We start from the raw sequence: 17,568 nt of genomic DNA, 5'->3' as shown, positions 1-17,568 counted from the left end.
GGGCATGTCTGTGATGAGGTTTCTAGATTGGATTAATTAAGGAGGAAAGACCCACCCTAAATGTGGGTAGTGCCATCCATCCCATAGGATGAAGTCCCAGACAGAATAGAATGGAGAAAGTGAGCTGAGCACCAGCATTCATCTCCCCCATCTCCTGTGGATGTCATGTGACCAGCTGCCTCACACTCTGGCCACACCTGGCGGAGTGTACTCTCAGCCTGGAAGTCAAAATAAACCCTTCCTTCCTTGAATTGCGCTGGTCAGGGATTTTGTCATGGCAGTAAGGAAGAGACTAATGCAGTGGGGTCACCTCCATGGATCCTAGTGGCAACATTCTCAGGCAAAGACTACCTCAGCCGTCATCTGCGGACTTGAACCCTTATTTGTCATTGCCGGTGGTTTCTGGGAACTTGCTAAGTAAACACATTAAAATCCTGAGGAAATTTGTGCTGCCTTGTTGCATCTCTGTGGCAGATGAAATTGGGGGGAAAAATGGGAACACATGGACCACGAAATATATAATTCATAGTTGTCACATTGTGCTGGAAGGCATGGTGGTTTTTTTTTTTCTTGTGAGGTTGCTAAGTGGGAGTCTTTCATACAGGGAAGAAATCACACAACAAGGCGTGGAGGAGGGGGGGAGACCATTGCATTAGGAACCAAATTTCCTGCATGTCCTTGGTAGAATGGTCATGCATTCTTCTTCTTTTTTTTTTTTTTTTTTTTTTTTTTTTTTGGTTTTTCGAGACAGGGTTTCTCTGTGTAGCTTTGTGCCTTTCCTGGAACTCACTTGGTAGCCCAGGCTGGCCTCGAACTCACAGAGATCCGCCGGCCTCTGCCTCCCGGGTCATGCATTCTTAATCTTTATTTCTATGTTATTTGGCATGTATTGTGTGTGCATGTTCACGTGCATGTGGTTGCATGTGAAGGCCAGAGGTCAGCCTCGGTCATCATTCCTGAGGTGCTATTCACCTTGATTTCTGAGACAGGGTCTCTTACTGAGGCCTGGAGTGTACCAATTTGGCTAGGCTGTCTGGTTAGTGAGCCACGCCCCCAGCTCCTCATCGGGGGGATTCTAGGCAGGTACTCTAGCATTGAGATAAACCCCCAGCTCCTTATTGACAGATTATAGACAAGTACCCTACAATTGAGCCAGACACCAGCCCAGTCCTTTTACAACAACAACAACAACACTAATCATCATCATCATCATCATCCATGCTTCCTTTCTAAGTACTTTCTCTAAGGGAATCCCAATTTTTATAGATATCTGTTTCAATTTTATTTCTCTGGGGCACTTGGAGTCCCCTGTTCTGTACACCAGCCTTTAGTTAATGATCAACTCATCTCTCCTTTTTCAGCAGACTGTCTCCATTCTCCCTTTAACTCATCTCAGGAGTTTCCTGTTCTTAGAAGCTTGGCTCTGCATTTTATGCAATATAAACAAACAACTTTTCTGAGTGTTTCTGTGTTTCCCTGGAAAGTTTTTATGTGTGCCCTTACATTTTGTCTTGTTAGAAACAGAATGGCTCATCACAAGAAGGTTATGTGTTTATGGATTTGTGGGGGTGTTTTATAGATCCTGTAGTATTCAGCTATTGAAAGCATCCTGTGATCCCAGTGCTCAGGAGACCATGTGGCCCTGCTGCACCCAAAGAGCCTTACTTCATATATATGTATGTATATGTATATATAGTCATACATATACATCTGTATGTATGTGTATATACATATGTATGTATATAATCATCTCTATCATTTGTCATCTATCTATATCTCTATATAGCTACCTAATCTCTTGTTGATCATGTATCTGTATTTATATATCTATATTATTTATCTGTCTACCTGTCAATTACATATCTATCTGCCTATTGTCTGTCATCTATTTATCTGTTGCCTGTCAACTATCTGTGTAGTTATCTGTCATCTATCACCTATTTGCCTATTTATCGATTATCTGTCATATTTATATCATCTGTCATCTGTTTATCCACCATACATCTATATGTCCTTCATCTAGATAACAATTATCTATCTATCTATCTATCTGTCTGTCTGTCTGTCTGTCTGTCTGTCTATCTGTCTATCTGTCTATCTATCTATCCATCCATCTATCCATTATCTATTATCTATCATGTCATCTGTCACCTATCATCTACCTGCCTATTTATCATCTTTCATGTCTGTCATCTATTTACCATCTGTCATCTGTCTATAAATCATATATCAATGTGTCTGCCATCTAGACAGGTATCATCTATCTGTTTGTCTGTATATTCTATGTGGTATGGTATGTGTACCACCACACATGGCCACTTTATTCTTTTTATTGCCTAGTACACCACTGTATACCAACATTACATTTTGCTTACATTTGGGTAACATGCCTAAACTAGCTATGAGCCATTGGTTTGAGTTTTGTGTGATTATACATTTTTATTTTGCTTTGATGTACACCCAGGAGTTGAGTTCCTTTGGTCTTATGGTCAACTGTGTTTGACATGTTGAAGAATTGCTAAATTATTTTCCATTTTCCATTCCTCTAGTAATGCTCTATCACTAGTGATTTGATTTATTTTTCTGAGCCATTAAACAGTGTAGTCCAGGCTGGCTTTGAAGTCACACTCCTCCTGTCTCCACTTCCTGGTTGATGGGATTCCTTGCCTTGGCACCACATAATTTCAAAATAGAAGAAAAGAGCTTGTGTTTGACTGAAGGCGTTGTTTGAGCATGGGCAAAGCTGATGCTATTTAGGCCTTTTTTCAACATCTAAGTGGACCATGAGGCTGAAGACAAAGATGTAGGCAAGAAGTAAACATCTCAGTTTGATAGGGTCTCTGCTGGAATGGAGGCTAAGAGCTGAGAGTCCAAGTATGAGAAGAACACACTAAACCATGGGAACCATCCGCAGGTTACACAATGCTGCCCTGGGTTGAGTCAAGCTGCTTTTGATTATTTTGTGTTACACAAATGCATTCCCATTTGTAGCAATGCCTGGAATAGATGATGCACCTTGGTGTTTTGTGATGCTGAATCTCACATGACCTATGAAGAATTGTTGGCTTTCACTTCCCCAGGGGTGTCTTCCTGTGAAGTTTGGGTCCACTTGGGATTAATAGCTGCCTACTCTTAAAGCCAAGGGACACGGTGATTTATATTCATGCTGTCCATAGTGGAAATGAAGGACTGGGGGTGTGACTCAGTGGAAAAGCACTTCCATAGAATCATCTGGTGAAGGACTAGGGACCTAGACCAGCAGTAGAGTGCTTGCCTAGAATCCTCCAGAAAGGAACTGAGTATGTGACTCAGTGATAAAAAATTGTGTAGTGTGTCAGAGGCCCTGGTTCAATTCCCGGGATTCCAGAGTGTGTGCACGTGGCTTGTCCATTTGCAGTCAGTGAGAGCCATAAGCACACATTTTCCTAGCTAAGTAATTCAACCTCTCACACTACTGCCATTTCTACTTCCTCCTCAAGGTCTTGATGGAATACTGTGACAATGGATAGAGACCTAACAATATCCTGAGGGCAGTGGTGCTCAGAGAGGGTTGCCATGGAGGGCTCCTGCTTACATTGTTGGTTATCATGCTTATGGGCTTTTTTCTCTTCTCTGTGATTTATCCTCAGATACTTTGTGTTTTCCTTTGCCATTGAGATGGAACTTAAATAAAACCGTTAGGTTAAGAGTCACGTCAAGTCCTGGCTTGTGCTTTTAGCTCATGGTGAAATTAATCTGTTCTTTCCTAGTTCAACTGCAGCAATACTCCCCAACCCACCCACCCCCATGCACCCATCCACCTGCAGCCTGGTGGTTCCTGATATTTACTAGGTCTATGAGGTGCCTGGAACCTTCCCCTTCCTGCAGACCTAATCTGGCTGGGATGGTCCCAAAGAAAAAGGGGCGATGGGCACAGATGATGCCCCACATTGATCCCATTTCTAGGGTTCCTCTTGGTTTGTATTTCTCCAGGTCTTGATAGTCTCTGTTTCCATGTGTTTCCAAAAGAAGAGTGAGGTTCCTAGTAGATATTCAGATGTGAACCCCAGAGCCCAGCATAGCCTGGGCTTTTCTCTCCATAGAAATATCCCCACTACCACATGAACTGGATACTGGAGATGCAGCCCTGTAATACCAGCACATGGGAGGTGGAGGCAGGAAGATCAGGAGTTCAAGGTCACCCTCAGCTACATAGTGAGTTCAAAGCCAGCCCAGGCTACATCAGACCCTGCCTCTGGATACATATTCTCCAAGCACATATATAGAATGTGTAAACTGAGGTTATAGTTTTTTCTGTGCTAAGATGTGTTAAAATTTTATTTGAAGCTCTATCGGAGGTCGCATGATGTATCTAGGGGAGGTGTTTTAGAATAACTCATTCTCTTCTTCTTTTTAGGGTTATCCAAGTCCCTTGGGCTCATCGAAGGGTATGGTGGGCGGGGCAAAGGGGGTCTTCCTGCCACCCTTTCCCCCTCTGAAGAAGAAAAAGCCAAAGGACCTCACGAGAAGTATGGCTACAATTCCTACCTCAGTGAAAAGATCTCCTTGGATCGGTCTATTCCAGATTATCGGCCCACTAAGTAAGTTACAGCTGAGCCCTGGCAAGGAGCTGGCTAGCTTTGACTTATTCTATGATACTTTCTCATCTGTTTGTAATGACAGAGGGATCTTCTATTGCTCTGTCTCTGCTATAATCAGTCAATCAAGGACTTCTGTTGCTTAGGAAATATTAGCTAATTAAAAAAGTTAAGGGCTGGTGATGTGGCTCAAATGGTATCGTGCTTGCCTAGCATGGGTTCTAGAATGAAGCCCTAGGTGCCATCCCAGACTCCACAGAAGTGGTGGCGCCCCCTCGCCCCCTAATTCCAGCATTGGAGAAGTGGAGCCAGGACTATCAGGAACTCAGGACTGAAGTAGGAGGCCAACCTTGGCTAGTTAGTTTGAGATCAGCCTGGGCTACATGATGCCATCTCAGAAAGTAGAAAGTACAACTGTTATAAAAGTAATTTAAAAACATAAAGATTCTCGCCGGGCGGTGGTGGCGCACGCCTTTAATCCCAGCACTTGGGAGGCAGAGGCAGGCGGATCTTTGTGAGTTCAAGGCCAGCCTGGTCTAGATGAGCGAGATCCAGGAAAGGCGCAAAGCTGCACAGAGAAACCCTGTCTTGAAAAACCTAAAAAAAAAACCATAAAGATTCTCAATATAAAAGTTTTTAAATTTAAAATATCACCATAGTATCCTAACTTAAACATGACAATTGTTTTAATTATCTATTAATATCTATTTTAATTTAGATATTTTTAGTTTTAATATCTATTAATTATCTTTTATTTCTCCATTATCTATTTGTCTGTCTATCTATCTGTCTATCTATCTATCTATCTATCTATCTATCTATCTGTCTACCTATCTATATCTGTCATCTACCTGTTCTATCATCTATCTGTTGAACTTTATTTTATGTATGTATTGGTTTTGGAGACAATGTCTTATTGCATGTAGCTCAGGCTAGCTCAAATTGATTATGCAGCCCAAGTTGGCCTCAAACTCATGATCAATCCTCCTGCCTTAGCTCCCTGCTTCCCCAGATGTTGGGATTACAGACATGAGCCACTGTGCCTAGCATATTGATAGTACTATAGACTATCATGTACCAATATATGACCACATTAAAATATTACCATTGAGTCTGTTTTCTATAGATTATGATCAATTGATGTATCAGGTTTTTTTTATTTGACATCCTATCACAAGCACATGTGTAAATGTTTGTGTTCCTGTGTGTACACGTGTGTGTGTAGGGGGGTGTACAGGCAACTGTGTGCATGCAGATGTGGAGGACAGACATTGATGTCAGCTATCTTCTCTCTCTCCACCTTAGTTTTTGAGACAGAGTCTCTGACTGAATGTGAAGCTCGCTGATTCACTTGGGCTAGCTGACTGGCCAGTGAGATCCTCCTGCCTCTGTCTTCCCAGAGCTGGGGTTACAAGGGTATGCTGCCAACCTTGGCATGTTCATGGGAGCTAGGGGGCAAACTCAGGTCTTCATGGTTTCACAGCAAGATTTTTATCCTCTAAGCCATCTCTTCAGCCTCACAAGCTTTTGATATAGCACGTTATGGTCATTTTGTCCATAATTAGAAATTTAGAGTATTTTTGATGTTTTATTGTTGTGTGTAATCTTTTCTCATTTGTGTCTATGTATTGATCTGGTGCTTACTTCCAAACTTTGAATCCAAAGGGAGGCTCTAGATCAGTGGTTCTTAGCCTTCCTAATGCTGTGATCCTTCAATACAGTTCCTCGTGTTGTGGTGACCTCCAACCATAAAATTATTTTCGTTGCTACTTCATTACTGTAATTTTGCTACTGTTATGAATCATAATATAAATATCTGTGTTTTCAGATGGTCTTTGAAAGGGTCATTCCACCTCTAAAGGGGTCATGACTCACAGATTGAGAACCACTTCTCTAGATCGATATTGTAGCATTATCTTTCAAAGAGTTTTAGCAATTCCTTTTTTGTTGTTATTGGGTCTTTTATTATTCTTGAGAACTTCATACATGTAGACAATGAAATATGGCCATATCTACCGCTATTCCCAAACTCCCCATACATCTCCCTCAACATGTCCCCAACATTATATCTTCTACTTATAAGCATGTGGGTGTGGGGACATCCACTGGAGCACAGGTAACCTACCAGTCCATGTACCCAGAGAAGAGTAACTTTCCCACACTTAGCAGCCACCAAATTCCAAAAGCTCCTCCACCAAGGGTGGGGCTTGGCACCCCTCCCCCGTCCAAACTGGAGCTTTGAAAGTCCCTATTTACTATGTAAGAGCTCATTCTGGTTTCTCAAATCTCCATTTTCTTTAGATTTTCAGTGTCTCCTTTTTATTCCCATTTAGAATGTGCCCTCGCTTGCAGTAGATTATTTCTTTTTTTTTCAAATGGGTTTTGTGCAAATCAGTTAAGTATCCTGGTTACTGAGAAAAATAAATTCAAGATAAAGAAAATTATCTTAAATGGATTTAAAATTACAGCATTAGCCGAGAAACCCGTTAAATCTCTCTCTATGCCTAATAAGCGCACATTCATTTTGAATCACTAGGAAAAATATACATCACCCCCGTTGCATGCTATTTTGTCTTCCTGGACTTGTGTTCTCAGAAAACATCTGGCGGTTTTCACTTCCTGGTGCTTTCTGATTAGCCTTCCTTATTTCCATGTTGGCAAATAAACACAGCCCTGTTTTTTGCTCTCTGATGAGGCTGGGAGGGCCCCCAACATGCAGTGTATTAGAAATGGCTCCATTGAACAGAGGCCAATGAGCATCTATTATGCACCAAGTGATAGGCTGCACCGTGGAGATGGATTCTTGCAAGGGACATAGTCCTGGTCTACTCATTTCTTGTCTGTGGAGGGAACCAGGCAAGCAAGGGCATCCTACCAGTGCAAGGTGACCTCTATGGTGTGAGACCCATCCTTAGTGCAAGGTGACCTCTGTGGTGTGAGACCCGTCCTTAGTGCAAGGTGACCTATGTGGTGTGAGACCCATCCTTAGTGCAAGGTGACCTCTGTGCTGTGAGACCCATCCTTAGTGCAAGGTGACCTCTGTGGTGTGAGACCTGTCCTTAGTGCAAGGTGACCTCTGTGGTGTGAGATCTGTCCTTAGTGCAAGGTGACCTCTGTGGTGTGAGACCCATCCTTAGTGCAAGGTGACCTCTGTGCTGTGAGACCCTGTTGTGCAACTGTTCCTGATGAGACTAACAAATGTCTGTTCTCTCAAGATAGGGAGATTTTTCTCGTTGCTGTGACAAAATGTCTAATAAGAAGAAACTTAAGAAAGAAAGAATTCATTTTGGCTCACAGTTCGAAAGTACAGTCCATCATGGTGGAGAAAGCCTGGCGGCAGGAGTGTGAGGCAGCTGCTCACATGGCATCCGCAGTCAGGAAGCAGAGGGAGAGAGATGAATATTGATACTCACTTCATTGTTTTCATTTTATTCAGTATGGAAACCTACTTCATGGGATGCTGCCACCCACATTCAGGGGATAGCTTTCCAATCCAGTTAACTCTGTCTAGAAAACAGATATCACGAGGATTGTTTTTTATAGTCATTTGAAGTCCCATCAAGATGGCAGTTGAGATTAACCATCCCAGGCACCCCCATGTCAGAGCATCAAAATGATTCCACCCAATGCTTGGTGCACAATGAATTTACTTGAGGTTACTTACAGGAGCATGAGCAAACTCCAATGGCAATACTAGCAAAGAAAATGCCTCCCTTCCCCGGCAACCATTAACTGCCAATAAGTCCTCAGGGAGGAGTGGGGACTTGTGAGCCTCTCTCCTTCATGATGGAACTTTCATCCATCCCATCTAACACCAGTCTCTTGCAGGGAGCAATGTCCATGTCATTCCTGGAGATCAGTGGTCTACGGTAGCCATGGCAGCTGTGCACACAGGGTGTGAAGGGAGGGTCTGAGCATCTCTTGCTCGAGGCAATATCCCAAAGCTAAGGAAAGCTCCAAGGATACATGGGATCAAACATCTGAAGAGGAGAGGCAGATACGAATGCGCCAGACCAGGGGAACAGCCTGCAAACTTTGGGTGTGGTTCTCTGCAGAAGAAAGTCTCAGCATCTCCGAGGGGTACAGCTTGGTGGAGTGAACCTACCTTTATGTCTGGTTCCTCCTAAAGCTGCTAAAATGATGGGAAAGAGGCACAGAGTATGAAAAGGGAAAACTAACAAGATGGTTGGTGTGATAGTTTGAATGTGGTTGCCTCCCCCTAATCTCACAGGGAGTGGCACTATTAGCAGGTGTGGTTTTGTTGAAGTGAGTATGGTCTTGTTGGAGGAAGTGTGTCACTGTGGGGGTGGGCTTTGAGGTTTTCTGTGCCCAGGAGACCACCCAGTATCTCAGTCGACTTCCTGTTGCCTGCAAGATGTAAGACTCTGAGCTATAACTCCAGCATTATGTCTGCAGGCACACCGCCATGCTCCCTGCCATGATGATAATGGACTGAACCTCTGAAACTGTAAGAGAGCCACCTCAATTAAGTGTTTTACTTTATAAGAGTTGCCATGGTCATGACATCTCTTCACAGCAATAGAAACCCTAACTAAGACAGTTGGTGACGCCACCCAAACACCTACAGAACTGGAAGATGGGAAGAGAATGGATAAGTGGTAGCTGGCAGCCAGTTGGAGAAACTGAAACCTACCCTCCCACATGAAATGGGCAGAGATTCATTTTCAGCGTTATTTCTATGGCTGTGATAAATACCCTTACAAAAAGCAATTTAAGGAAGAAGGATTTCTTTGGCTTCTAATTCCAAGGCCCAGCGCATCATTCCAGGGAATTTCAGGCAGGGACTCAGCATCTAGTCACGTCACGTCACATCCATAGCTAAGAACAAAGAAAAAAACACACTCTAACTTATTTGCTTGCTGGTGGCTCTCAGTTACTTTTATACACACAGGGCCCAGCCCCTAAAATACTGCCGCTCACATTCAGGGTGGGCCGTCCCACCTCAATGAACAATCAAGATACTCACACACAGGCCAACCTGATGAAAGCAGGTTTCCTCCTGAGGTGATTGTCCATTGCCAAGTTGATAGCCAATCGGAACCCCAGAGACCCACTCAGGCACTAGCTTTCCAGGGGAGACGTGAACATTGCCTCCTCATCCTAGGTAGGGCTCTGACACCAGACCAAAGGAATGATTCCACCCAAGTCCAGCGTGGCCAACAGATGAGTTTTGGGGGCTTGCTTTCATAGCACAGGTGACAGGCTACTTACAGGGGCATGAATGACCCAAGAGCAGCTGTACCACCAAAAGCCCACGCCATAATGGATGGCGACCTCATGGACGCTGCATCATGGAGACTCGCCTTCGTCTTCCATTTCCTAGGTAGTCTAACATCTCCCAAGATCCTTTGCAGCTGGTGGCGAGGCAAAAAGAGTAGTGGCTGGGATCCTTGGTGATGGTCCTAAGAGCCTCCACTCCCTCCTTCTCTTAGGAAGTGCTAACTCCAATACCAATACCACAGGCTTAGCTATCAATCATCTATCACTGTGTTTTTGCTCAAGCTGTTGTCATAGCTACCAGGCCAAGTATTGTCTCTGCTTCCAAATGAAGACAGGGTGGGTCACATGATTTCTGAAAGAAAAGCCATATACTACCACTCAGGACCTTTACAGGACAAGACGGGTTTTTCTTATGGCTGGATGTGGGTAAGAATGGGAGGATTGTAGTCATATCCCTATTTCCTGTTGCTCTAGTTTCTTTTCTGTTGCTGTGAGGGGCCATTCTGACCAAAATCAACTGGGGGAGGAAAGGGTTGATTTCATCTTACTCTTCCAGGTCACAGTTCATCATCCAGGGAAGTCAGGGCAGAAATCCAAGGGAGGAGCTCAAAACAGAAATGCTTGAACCAGAAACCATGAGGAACCTCACATGCTCATTTATTGGCGTGTTCATACTTAGATACAACCCAGGACCACCCTTCTAGCAATGGTGCTGCCCACAGTGGGCTGTGCTCTTTTACCTATGGCAATGAACAATTAAGACAGTGCCCCCACAGACATGCCCCTACAGGCCAGTCTGAGCTGGGTGATCTCTCAACTGAGGCTTTTCTCCTATGACTCTAAACTCTGTCAAGGTGACAGCTAAAGCTATCCAGGACACCTGCCTTCATATCTGCACAGCCAGAGCTTGTCTGTTTTTTACCCTCTGAACTCTAGTTTATGGAGGTAGCCTATGTCAGAATATACTCAATGGAGAGACTTTTCAGCTTTGCAACCTATCTAGGCTCTCCCACTGTTGTGTGTAAAAGTTTGCAGAATCCACTTGGCAGGAACCAACCCAGCTTAAAGAAGAGGCCAATGGATGACAGGGGTGTAGGGGGGTGACTCAGGATGGCTGTTCGTGTGGAATGCCTGTTGTTAAACTCCATCTTTATATGATGTTACTCATTTTTCGATTGCGATGTGTATACGTGTGTGTGTGTGTGTGTGTGTGTGTGTGTGTGTGTGTGTGTGTGTGTGTGTGTATGTGTGTATTTGTGAGGATGCAGGTCAATCTCCAGTCTTGGCATTTAGGAGTTTTCCACTTGTTTATTTGAGGCAGGGTCTGTTACCGGGACTGTGGCTCTCCTGTATTAGACTAACAGGTAAACCCTAGGGATCCTCCTGTCTCCATTTTCTCAGTGTTGGATTACAGGTGTGACCACCACGCCTGGATTTCTGTGTGGGTTCTTAGGGTCAGATTCAGGTCCTCAAGCTTGCAAGAAAAGCACTTCACTGACTAAATCATCTCCCCAGTCCAATCACACATACTCAGAGACAAGAGAGATAGAAGCTCCAGACATCCTATCAAAGAGTCTGTTATTGACAAATGAACATAAACAACAACAGCAACAAAGAGAAAAAACAAAAACAAACCTTAACAATAATAACAAATGGCATTCCGTGGAGGCAGAGACTCTAGACTTTAAAACTATAATTGACTTCCAGGGATCACAGGATGCTTTGTTTACAAAATGAGAACATTTCTGCTACAGAAATAACCATAATCAAAATAAATCCCCTAAGTTTAAAATTGAGCAAAAATAGGCAAGTCTGTGAAGGGTTGGAAAATAGCATTGAGGAAATCGTTTGGATAAGTAATAATAAAAGGAGTTGGAAAAATTGGAGCGAGGAAAAAAATGCAGGTCTAGCCACCTGTATCACCCCTCATCCAAGGCTTAGGGAACGTGGTGGAAAAGGGGGTGCAAGGGATGTAAGAGCTGGAGGTGGGGGAGAACTGTTATAAAGCACTGTCACGTGGACAGGAGTTGGCTGTTGTGGACATGAACTCACTGCAGCTGTGGTTACCTGAGGACCATCAAGCCAACAAAAAGTCAAATTCCACTGGGCAGCAGTAATTAACTTCTTTGGGTTAGAAATAGAATGGGAGTGAGGTCGGGGTGACAGACATGTTGCCGGGTGTCCCCATGTCATGTTTTGCCTATCAAAAAACCACTCTGACCAAAAGCAACTTGGGTGAGCGTGTCTATTCGACCTACAAGCTCAGGTCATCGTCTATCACTGAGGGGAACCGAGGTGGGAATTAAGGCAAGCTTGCTTGCTTATTATTCCATATGGCATTACCTCTTATCAAGACACATCATAGCCAACAATGACAGAAGAAACCATGGAAGAATACTGCTTACTGGCTTGCTCACATGACTTGCTCAGCCTATTTTCTTACAGTACTGAGGGCCAGACCGGGGTGGCCCCACCCCACGGTGAGCTGGGCCCTCCCACATCAATCATCAATCAGGAACATGCATAGACTTAACAGGAGGCCAATCTGCTGGGGACATTTTCTCAACTGAGTTTTCCTCTTTTCCAAATAGCTCTAGCTTGTGTCAGATTGAGATAAGACTAGCCAGCACACCAAAGAAACAAAGTAAAACCAGGGCTGGGGTGATGGCTCAGTTGGTAAGCAAGAAGACCTGAGTTCAGATCCCCAGCACACACCCAGAGCTGGAAGTGATAGCACACGTCTGTAACCATACTGTCGAGGGAGTGGGAACGGATGGCCGGACCTCTGGATTTTGCTGACGAACCAGCTGAGGGACATTTGCTGAAATCTGGATCCAGTGAGAGACGTTTTCTTAAAATGCAAGGTGGAGGCTGGGCAGTGGTGGCGCACGCCTTTAATCCCAGCACTCGGGAGGCAGAGCCAGGCGGATCTCTGTGAGTTCGAGGCCAGCCTGGGCTACCAAGTGAGTCCCAGGAAAGGCGCAAAGCTATACAGAGAAACCCTGTCTCAAAAAACCTAAAAAAAAAAAAAAAAAAAAAGCAAGGTGGAGAATCAAGAAAAAAGATGCCCAACATGGATCCCCAGCCTCCATCTGTCCATGCACACTTTTACACATACGTGTGCACACACAGAGTTGTTGTTTTTTAAATAAATACCAAGCAAACAAACACCAAGAAATGGCACCTTAGCCGTTGTTGTTCATAAAAATAGGGAATACAAGAAGAGATGTGAAATAGTTTATGCTCTATTTAATAAAAGTTCAATTAAGGCAAAAATATAAGTCCACAGAATTTCAGTGAAACTATAATAGAAATGCAATATATATAAACATAATACGTGGGCTGACAAGATGGCTCATGGGACAAAGTCACTTGCTGCAAAACCCAGTGACCCGAGTTTTACTCCTGCAACCCACACAGTAGAAGGAGAGAACCAATTCTTGCAAGCTGACCCCTGACTTATGCACACATATGAATAAAGAACTGCAATAGAAATAAAGATGAATACTATATGCAAGAAAATTAGATACAGTGAGGGAGTTTAACAGCTTTACTGATCAGCGCTATCCCATGCTCTCTTGTTTATTTTTGGAAGCTCTTTGTGAGATAAATCTGAAAGTGGAATTTGGGGTGGTTTGGAGAATTGCCCGTGGGTTATACAAGATAAGTCACCCTTTGCAAATTCTGAGTGCCACACAAAAAATGACCAAAATAACCTGTGTTGTTTGCAAATTAGTACATCCCCACCTCTCACCCCCCATCAAAGAGTGGCAAGGGGCTTATCCCTGGAATAAGCTTCTCTAAAAATGAGCTGTAGAGTCCAGGCGAGAGAGCTGCCTGGGGTTAGAACATCTTCTCTCTTGTAAGGAAGTGGTCTCCCAGTGGGTGTCATCCTGTGTTAAGTCCCCCCAAAGCTCTCACAATGATTGTGTTTGGGGAGCAGATTAAAGTAGATGGATTCCATTATAGTTTTAAACAGAACTCCAGTTGTTTTAATTCTAACCGCACTTGAGAAAATTGTTTTTCTAATAAATATGAATGATATCCTAGGTAGTTGCACAATTAACCCCTTGCTTGTCAAATGTCATTCCAAAAACTTGCTTTTTCCTCTTTATTTGAATTCTGTGGATCCTTTTCTATGGCTTGGACAGGTACTTTAAAATCCGTCTGAATCTGGAACTGTCAATCTTTCCATGTTTTCATTTCCCGAGTGCTTTAAAGCTGAGGCAGATAGCATCCCTCCCAATACTTATAAATATTCCATTCCGGTTTTGTCTTCCCTGATTGTCTTACATTTCACCCTCCATCCACAGAGAATTTATTGCAGAATATGGCACAGGTTTGAGAGCTTTTGTTCCAAATATCTGTACATCTTTATTACTTTTTTCTTTTTTACAAAATGGCCTTTTCAGAATAATTTTGTAAGCAATCCCCTCTCTCTCTTTGGGAGGAGGCCAATGCATTGCATTTGATGTTTTTTCACACGAGTGGTCTATTTTCCAGGTTGTATGTGTATTCTTTTGGTCCATGTCTCTTATTTTCCGTTTCCTTTTTTTCCCCAAATAAATTATTAAAAATGGTTGCATGACTGAAGTCCCCTGGGTCTCAGGGAGGAGAAAACCATAGCTAGGTTTGTAGGACATCAAAGAGGGTGGGAAGGCATGTGGGCTATTTAAAGTGCTTTGGGTCAGGTCCAGAAAGAGAAAAATAAGAGACTGAGGGGTCCTGAGAACAGGAGAACTCTGCAGAAATGACCTTGATTGTTTTTCCCGTTGTATCTTACTTATTTAATTCTGTATCCAACACAATAATCGTGTGTGTTTACGGAGTGTGGGGTGATAATTGGATGCATGTATATGTGATGATCAGATCAGGGTAGCTGGAATTTCAGACTCATTAAATGTTGCTCGTGTCTCGATGGGGGTCCCCAGACTCCGCTTTGATGGCTCTTCATGAGAAGTATAATGAACCCCTGCTTCTGGCCACTGTGTGCAGTATACTAGCAATTCTGTGTTGTGTGAAGGTGGGAATGGAACCCAGGGCCTCACACGTTCAGGCAGGTGTTCTGCCAAGGAACTGCATTCCCAGCACTTCTGGTGGCATTCCTTAAAGCGCTCTGTGTGTGTGTGTGTGTGTGTGTGTGTGTGTACATGTGTTTGCACACACAGGTATATGCGTGGGTGTATATGTATGTGTATCTGCGCATGGTCAGAGGACAACCTCAAGTCTTGATCCTCCGTCTCCACCTTGCTTGAAGATAGCAGGGCTACATAAAGAGATCTGGTCTCAAAAGAACAAAGACAACAAAAACTCATCAGTGTGTGTTTTGGGGGGAGGGCAGTGTGTGTGTCCCCAGAGACATAACCCAAACAGTACGGGATATAATCATTGCTCCGACTTGTCTTCCCAAACTTCTTGGCAGGTAGGACCCCATTGCGAAAGACACCACACACTTTGGTCATAGGACAGGAAGAAATCGAGCCAGTACTGACCTTGAAGCTTTGTCCTTAACAGCTAGTGATCTGTAGGCTGCTGCGGGTACATGTGTGGAAGTCAGGGGGCAACTTATGGGTGCTAGTTTGCTCCACAATCTCCATGTAGGTCCTGGAGATTGAACTCAGGTCACAAGCCTTAGCAGCTTCCCCCAGCCTCTCTGGTAACCCCTTTTTTTTCCACTCCCTATTTGATGAGACCACATCCATGTATAATTGAGAATGTGCAGTATTTGCCTTGCTGGATCTGGCTTATTTCTCCTGACATGCTATTTTCCACTTCCATGCCTACTGCAACCATTAAGAGAATTTGATTTTTCCCTGGATGCATAATACTCCACCATGTAGATATACCACATTGTCTTTATCTACTCACGACAGACAATGGATAACTCAGCTGATTGCATGTCTTGGTTCTCTGCAAGAGCAGCAAGTGCTCTTGACTATGGAACCATCTTTCCAGCCCCTTCCTGCCGCCTCTTTTAGTAGATGTATGTTTTACATTGAGGCCTTTGATCCATTTTCAGTGGATATATTTTGTATATTTTGCTCTAACCTCATTCTTCTGCATGTGCTCAGTGATGCTTATTGAAGAGGTCATCTTTTCTCCAATGTATAGTTTTGACTTTTGGTGGGTAGTCAGCCAGGCCTGGTGCCACAGGCCTGTCCATCCCAGTCACTCGGGGACTGAAACAGATGAATAGAAAGCGCAAGGCCAGCCAGGGTTACAAAGTGAGTCACAGGCCATATGGGAAAATAATAAAACATTATCTCAAAATGAAAGGAAAACGGGATTGGGAGTGTGACTCAGCAGTTAGAGCAACCTGCTTAGTATCCACTAGTGAGGGGATGGGTGTAGCTCAGCCTTAGGGCACCTGCCTAGAATCCCCCAGTGAGGGACCAGGAGTGTGACTTAGTCTTAGATTTGTATAGCATGTGCACAGCTCTGGTTTCCATCCCCAGAACTGTAAAATAGGGATGAGGAAGAAGAGAAAGAAAGATTTGCACAGAATCAACCAAATGCAGCAGCTAACTGGATATGGATGCAATGGTCCATGTAGAAGTTTCTAGCATGGAACACAAATTTGCATTTGCAGTACTGAGGCTTGAATTGCGGGTTTCCCATGTCAAAAAGCAGGAACTGCGACACTGAGCCATCATCATCCCTGAGTGTGATGTTTCAAGCTTGGGGATGTACAGTGGAAGTGGTTTTATTAATTGGGAGTAAGGATCCTCCCGTGGTTCATATTTCGTGAAGAGGATGGTACCTCTGCTTGTCTCTGGTTTCCCGTGGTTACAGTTTCCTTGAGATGACAACCTGATGTGCATCTGTCCAGCTTCGTTCACCATTTGCCAGTGTGTGTGAGTGAGGTTGATGGCTCCAGAATCCAGCCAAAGCTTTGTAACTCCCTGGATCCTATCTCTTGTCCGGATGTACCATTCAGGTGGCGCTGTGTTGATTATCTGTGTTTGGTTATCCTATAATCTGGGGCAGGGACCACCTTGGTACAGGGAAATCTGTCTGCTTATTAAAGCTATTGCTGAGACTTCTGTGCAGACTTGAATACCACGCCTCCCTGCTCAGACAGCATGTGTTATTGATGAGAAATTCCTGCTGCTGTTATCTCTGGTTCCTCCTTTGGCCTCCTGCTTAATAAATCCACATGTCAGGGTTCTTTGGAATTCATTTTGCTTCACCAAGAAAGGGTCCTCGTTCCTTTTATCCCCCCCCCCTCCTGCCACCACCTGCAGATTCTAGCCAATCACATCCCAGCAATGTCTGTCTTGTGCATGAGTGTGTGAGGCGTCTGTGGAATGTCATTGTGCTGAGCTTGGGTGCATGCAGGTCGGGGTCTGGAGCAAGCACGGAGGATGGAGTCATACAAGCATTGGTGATGTGGATTAGTTGCTTGTCACCTTACAGTGATAAAATACCTGACATAAGCAGATCAAGGGGGAAAGGTTTGTTCTGGCTCATAGCTTGAGGGGTCAGTATGTCATGGCAGGGAAGGCTGGGCCACAGGAATGTGAGGTGGGTGACCACATGGCATCCACAGTCAAGAAGCAGGGAGAGATGCATGCTGATCACATGACATCCATAGTTAGGAAGCAGAGAGAGATGCATGCTGATCACATGGCATCCATAGTCAGGAAGCAGAGAAAGAGGTGCTCAGCTCACTATCTCCTTTTTATTCATCTTGGGATCCCAATTCATGGAATAGTGCCCCATGCATGAAGAGTGGATATTCCCACTTCAG

The 17,568-nt window shown here is 44.0% G+C and overlaps 1 protein-coding gene across 1 annotated transcript in view; it reads left to right on the top strand.

Annotated features, from left to right (window-relative positions):
- Positions 1-17,568, top strand: part of Galnt17 (polypeptide N-acetylgalactosaminyltransferase 17) — a 442,332-nt gene that overhangs the window by 164,559 nt on the left and 260,205 nt on the right. The window contains exon 2 of the mRNA XM_052755584.1: positions 4,397-4,580. Coding sequence (XP_052611544.1) covers positions 4,397-4,580 — 184 coding nt within the window. The remainder of the gene's footprint in view (positions 1-4,396; positions 4,581-17,568) is intronic.

Source organism: Peromyscus californicus, unplaced genomic scaffold (assembly GCF_007827085.1).
Source record: "Peromyscus californicus insignis strain IS unplaced genomic scaffold, ASM782708v3 Scaffold_2__1_contigs__length_46816999, whole genome shotgun sequence".
NCBI classification, from domain to species: Eukaryota; Metazoa; Chordata; class Mammalia; order Rodentia; family Cricetidae; genus Peromyscus; species Peromyscus californicus.
Note: the sequence above shows the minus strand (reverse complement) of the source record. Positions and strands in the feature narration are given on the sequence as shown.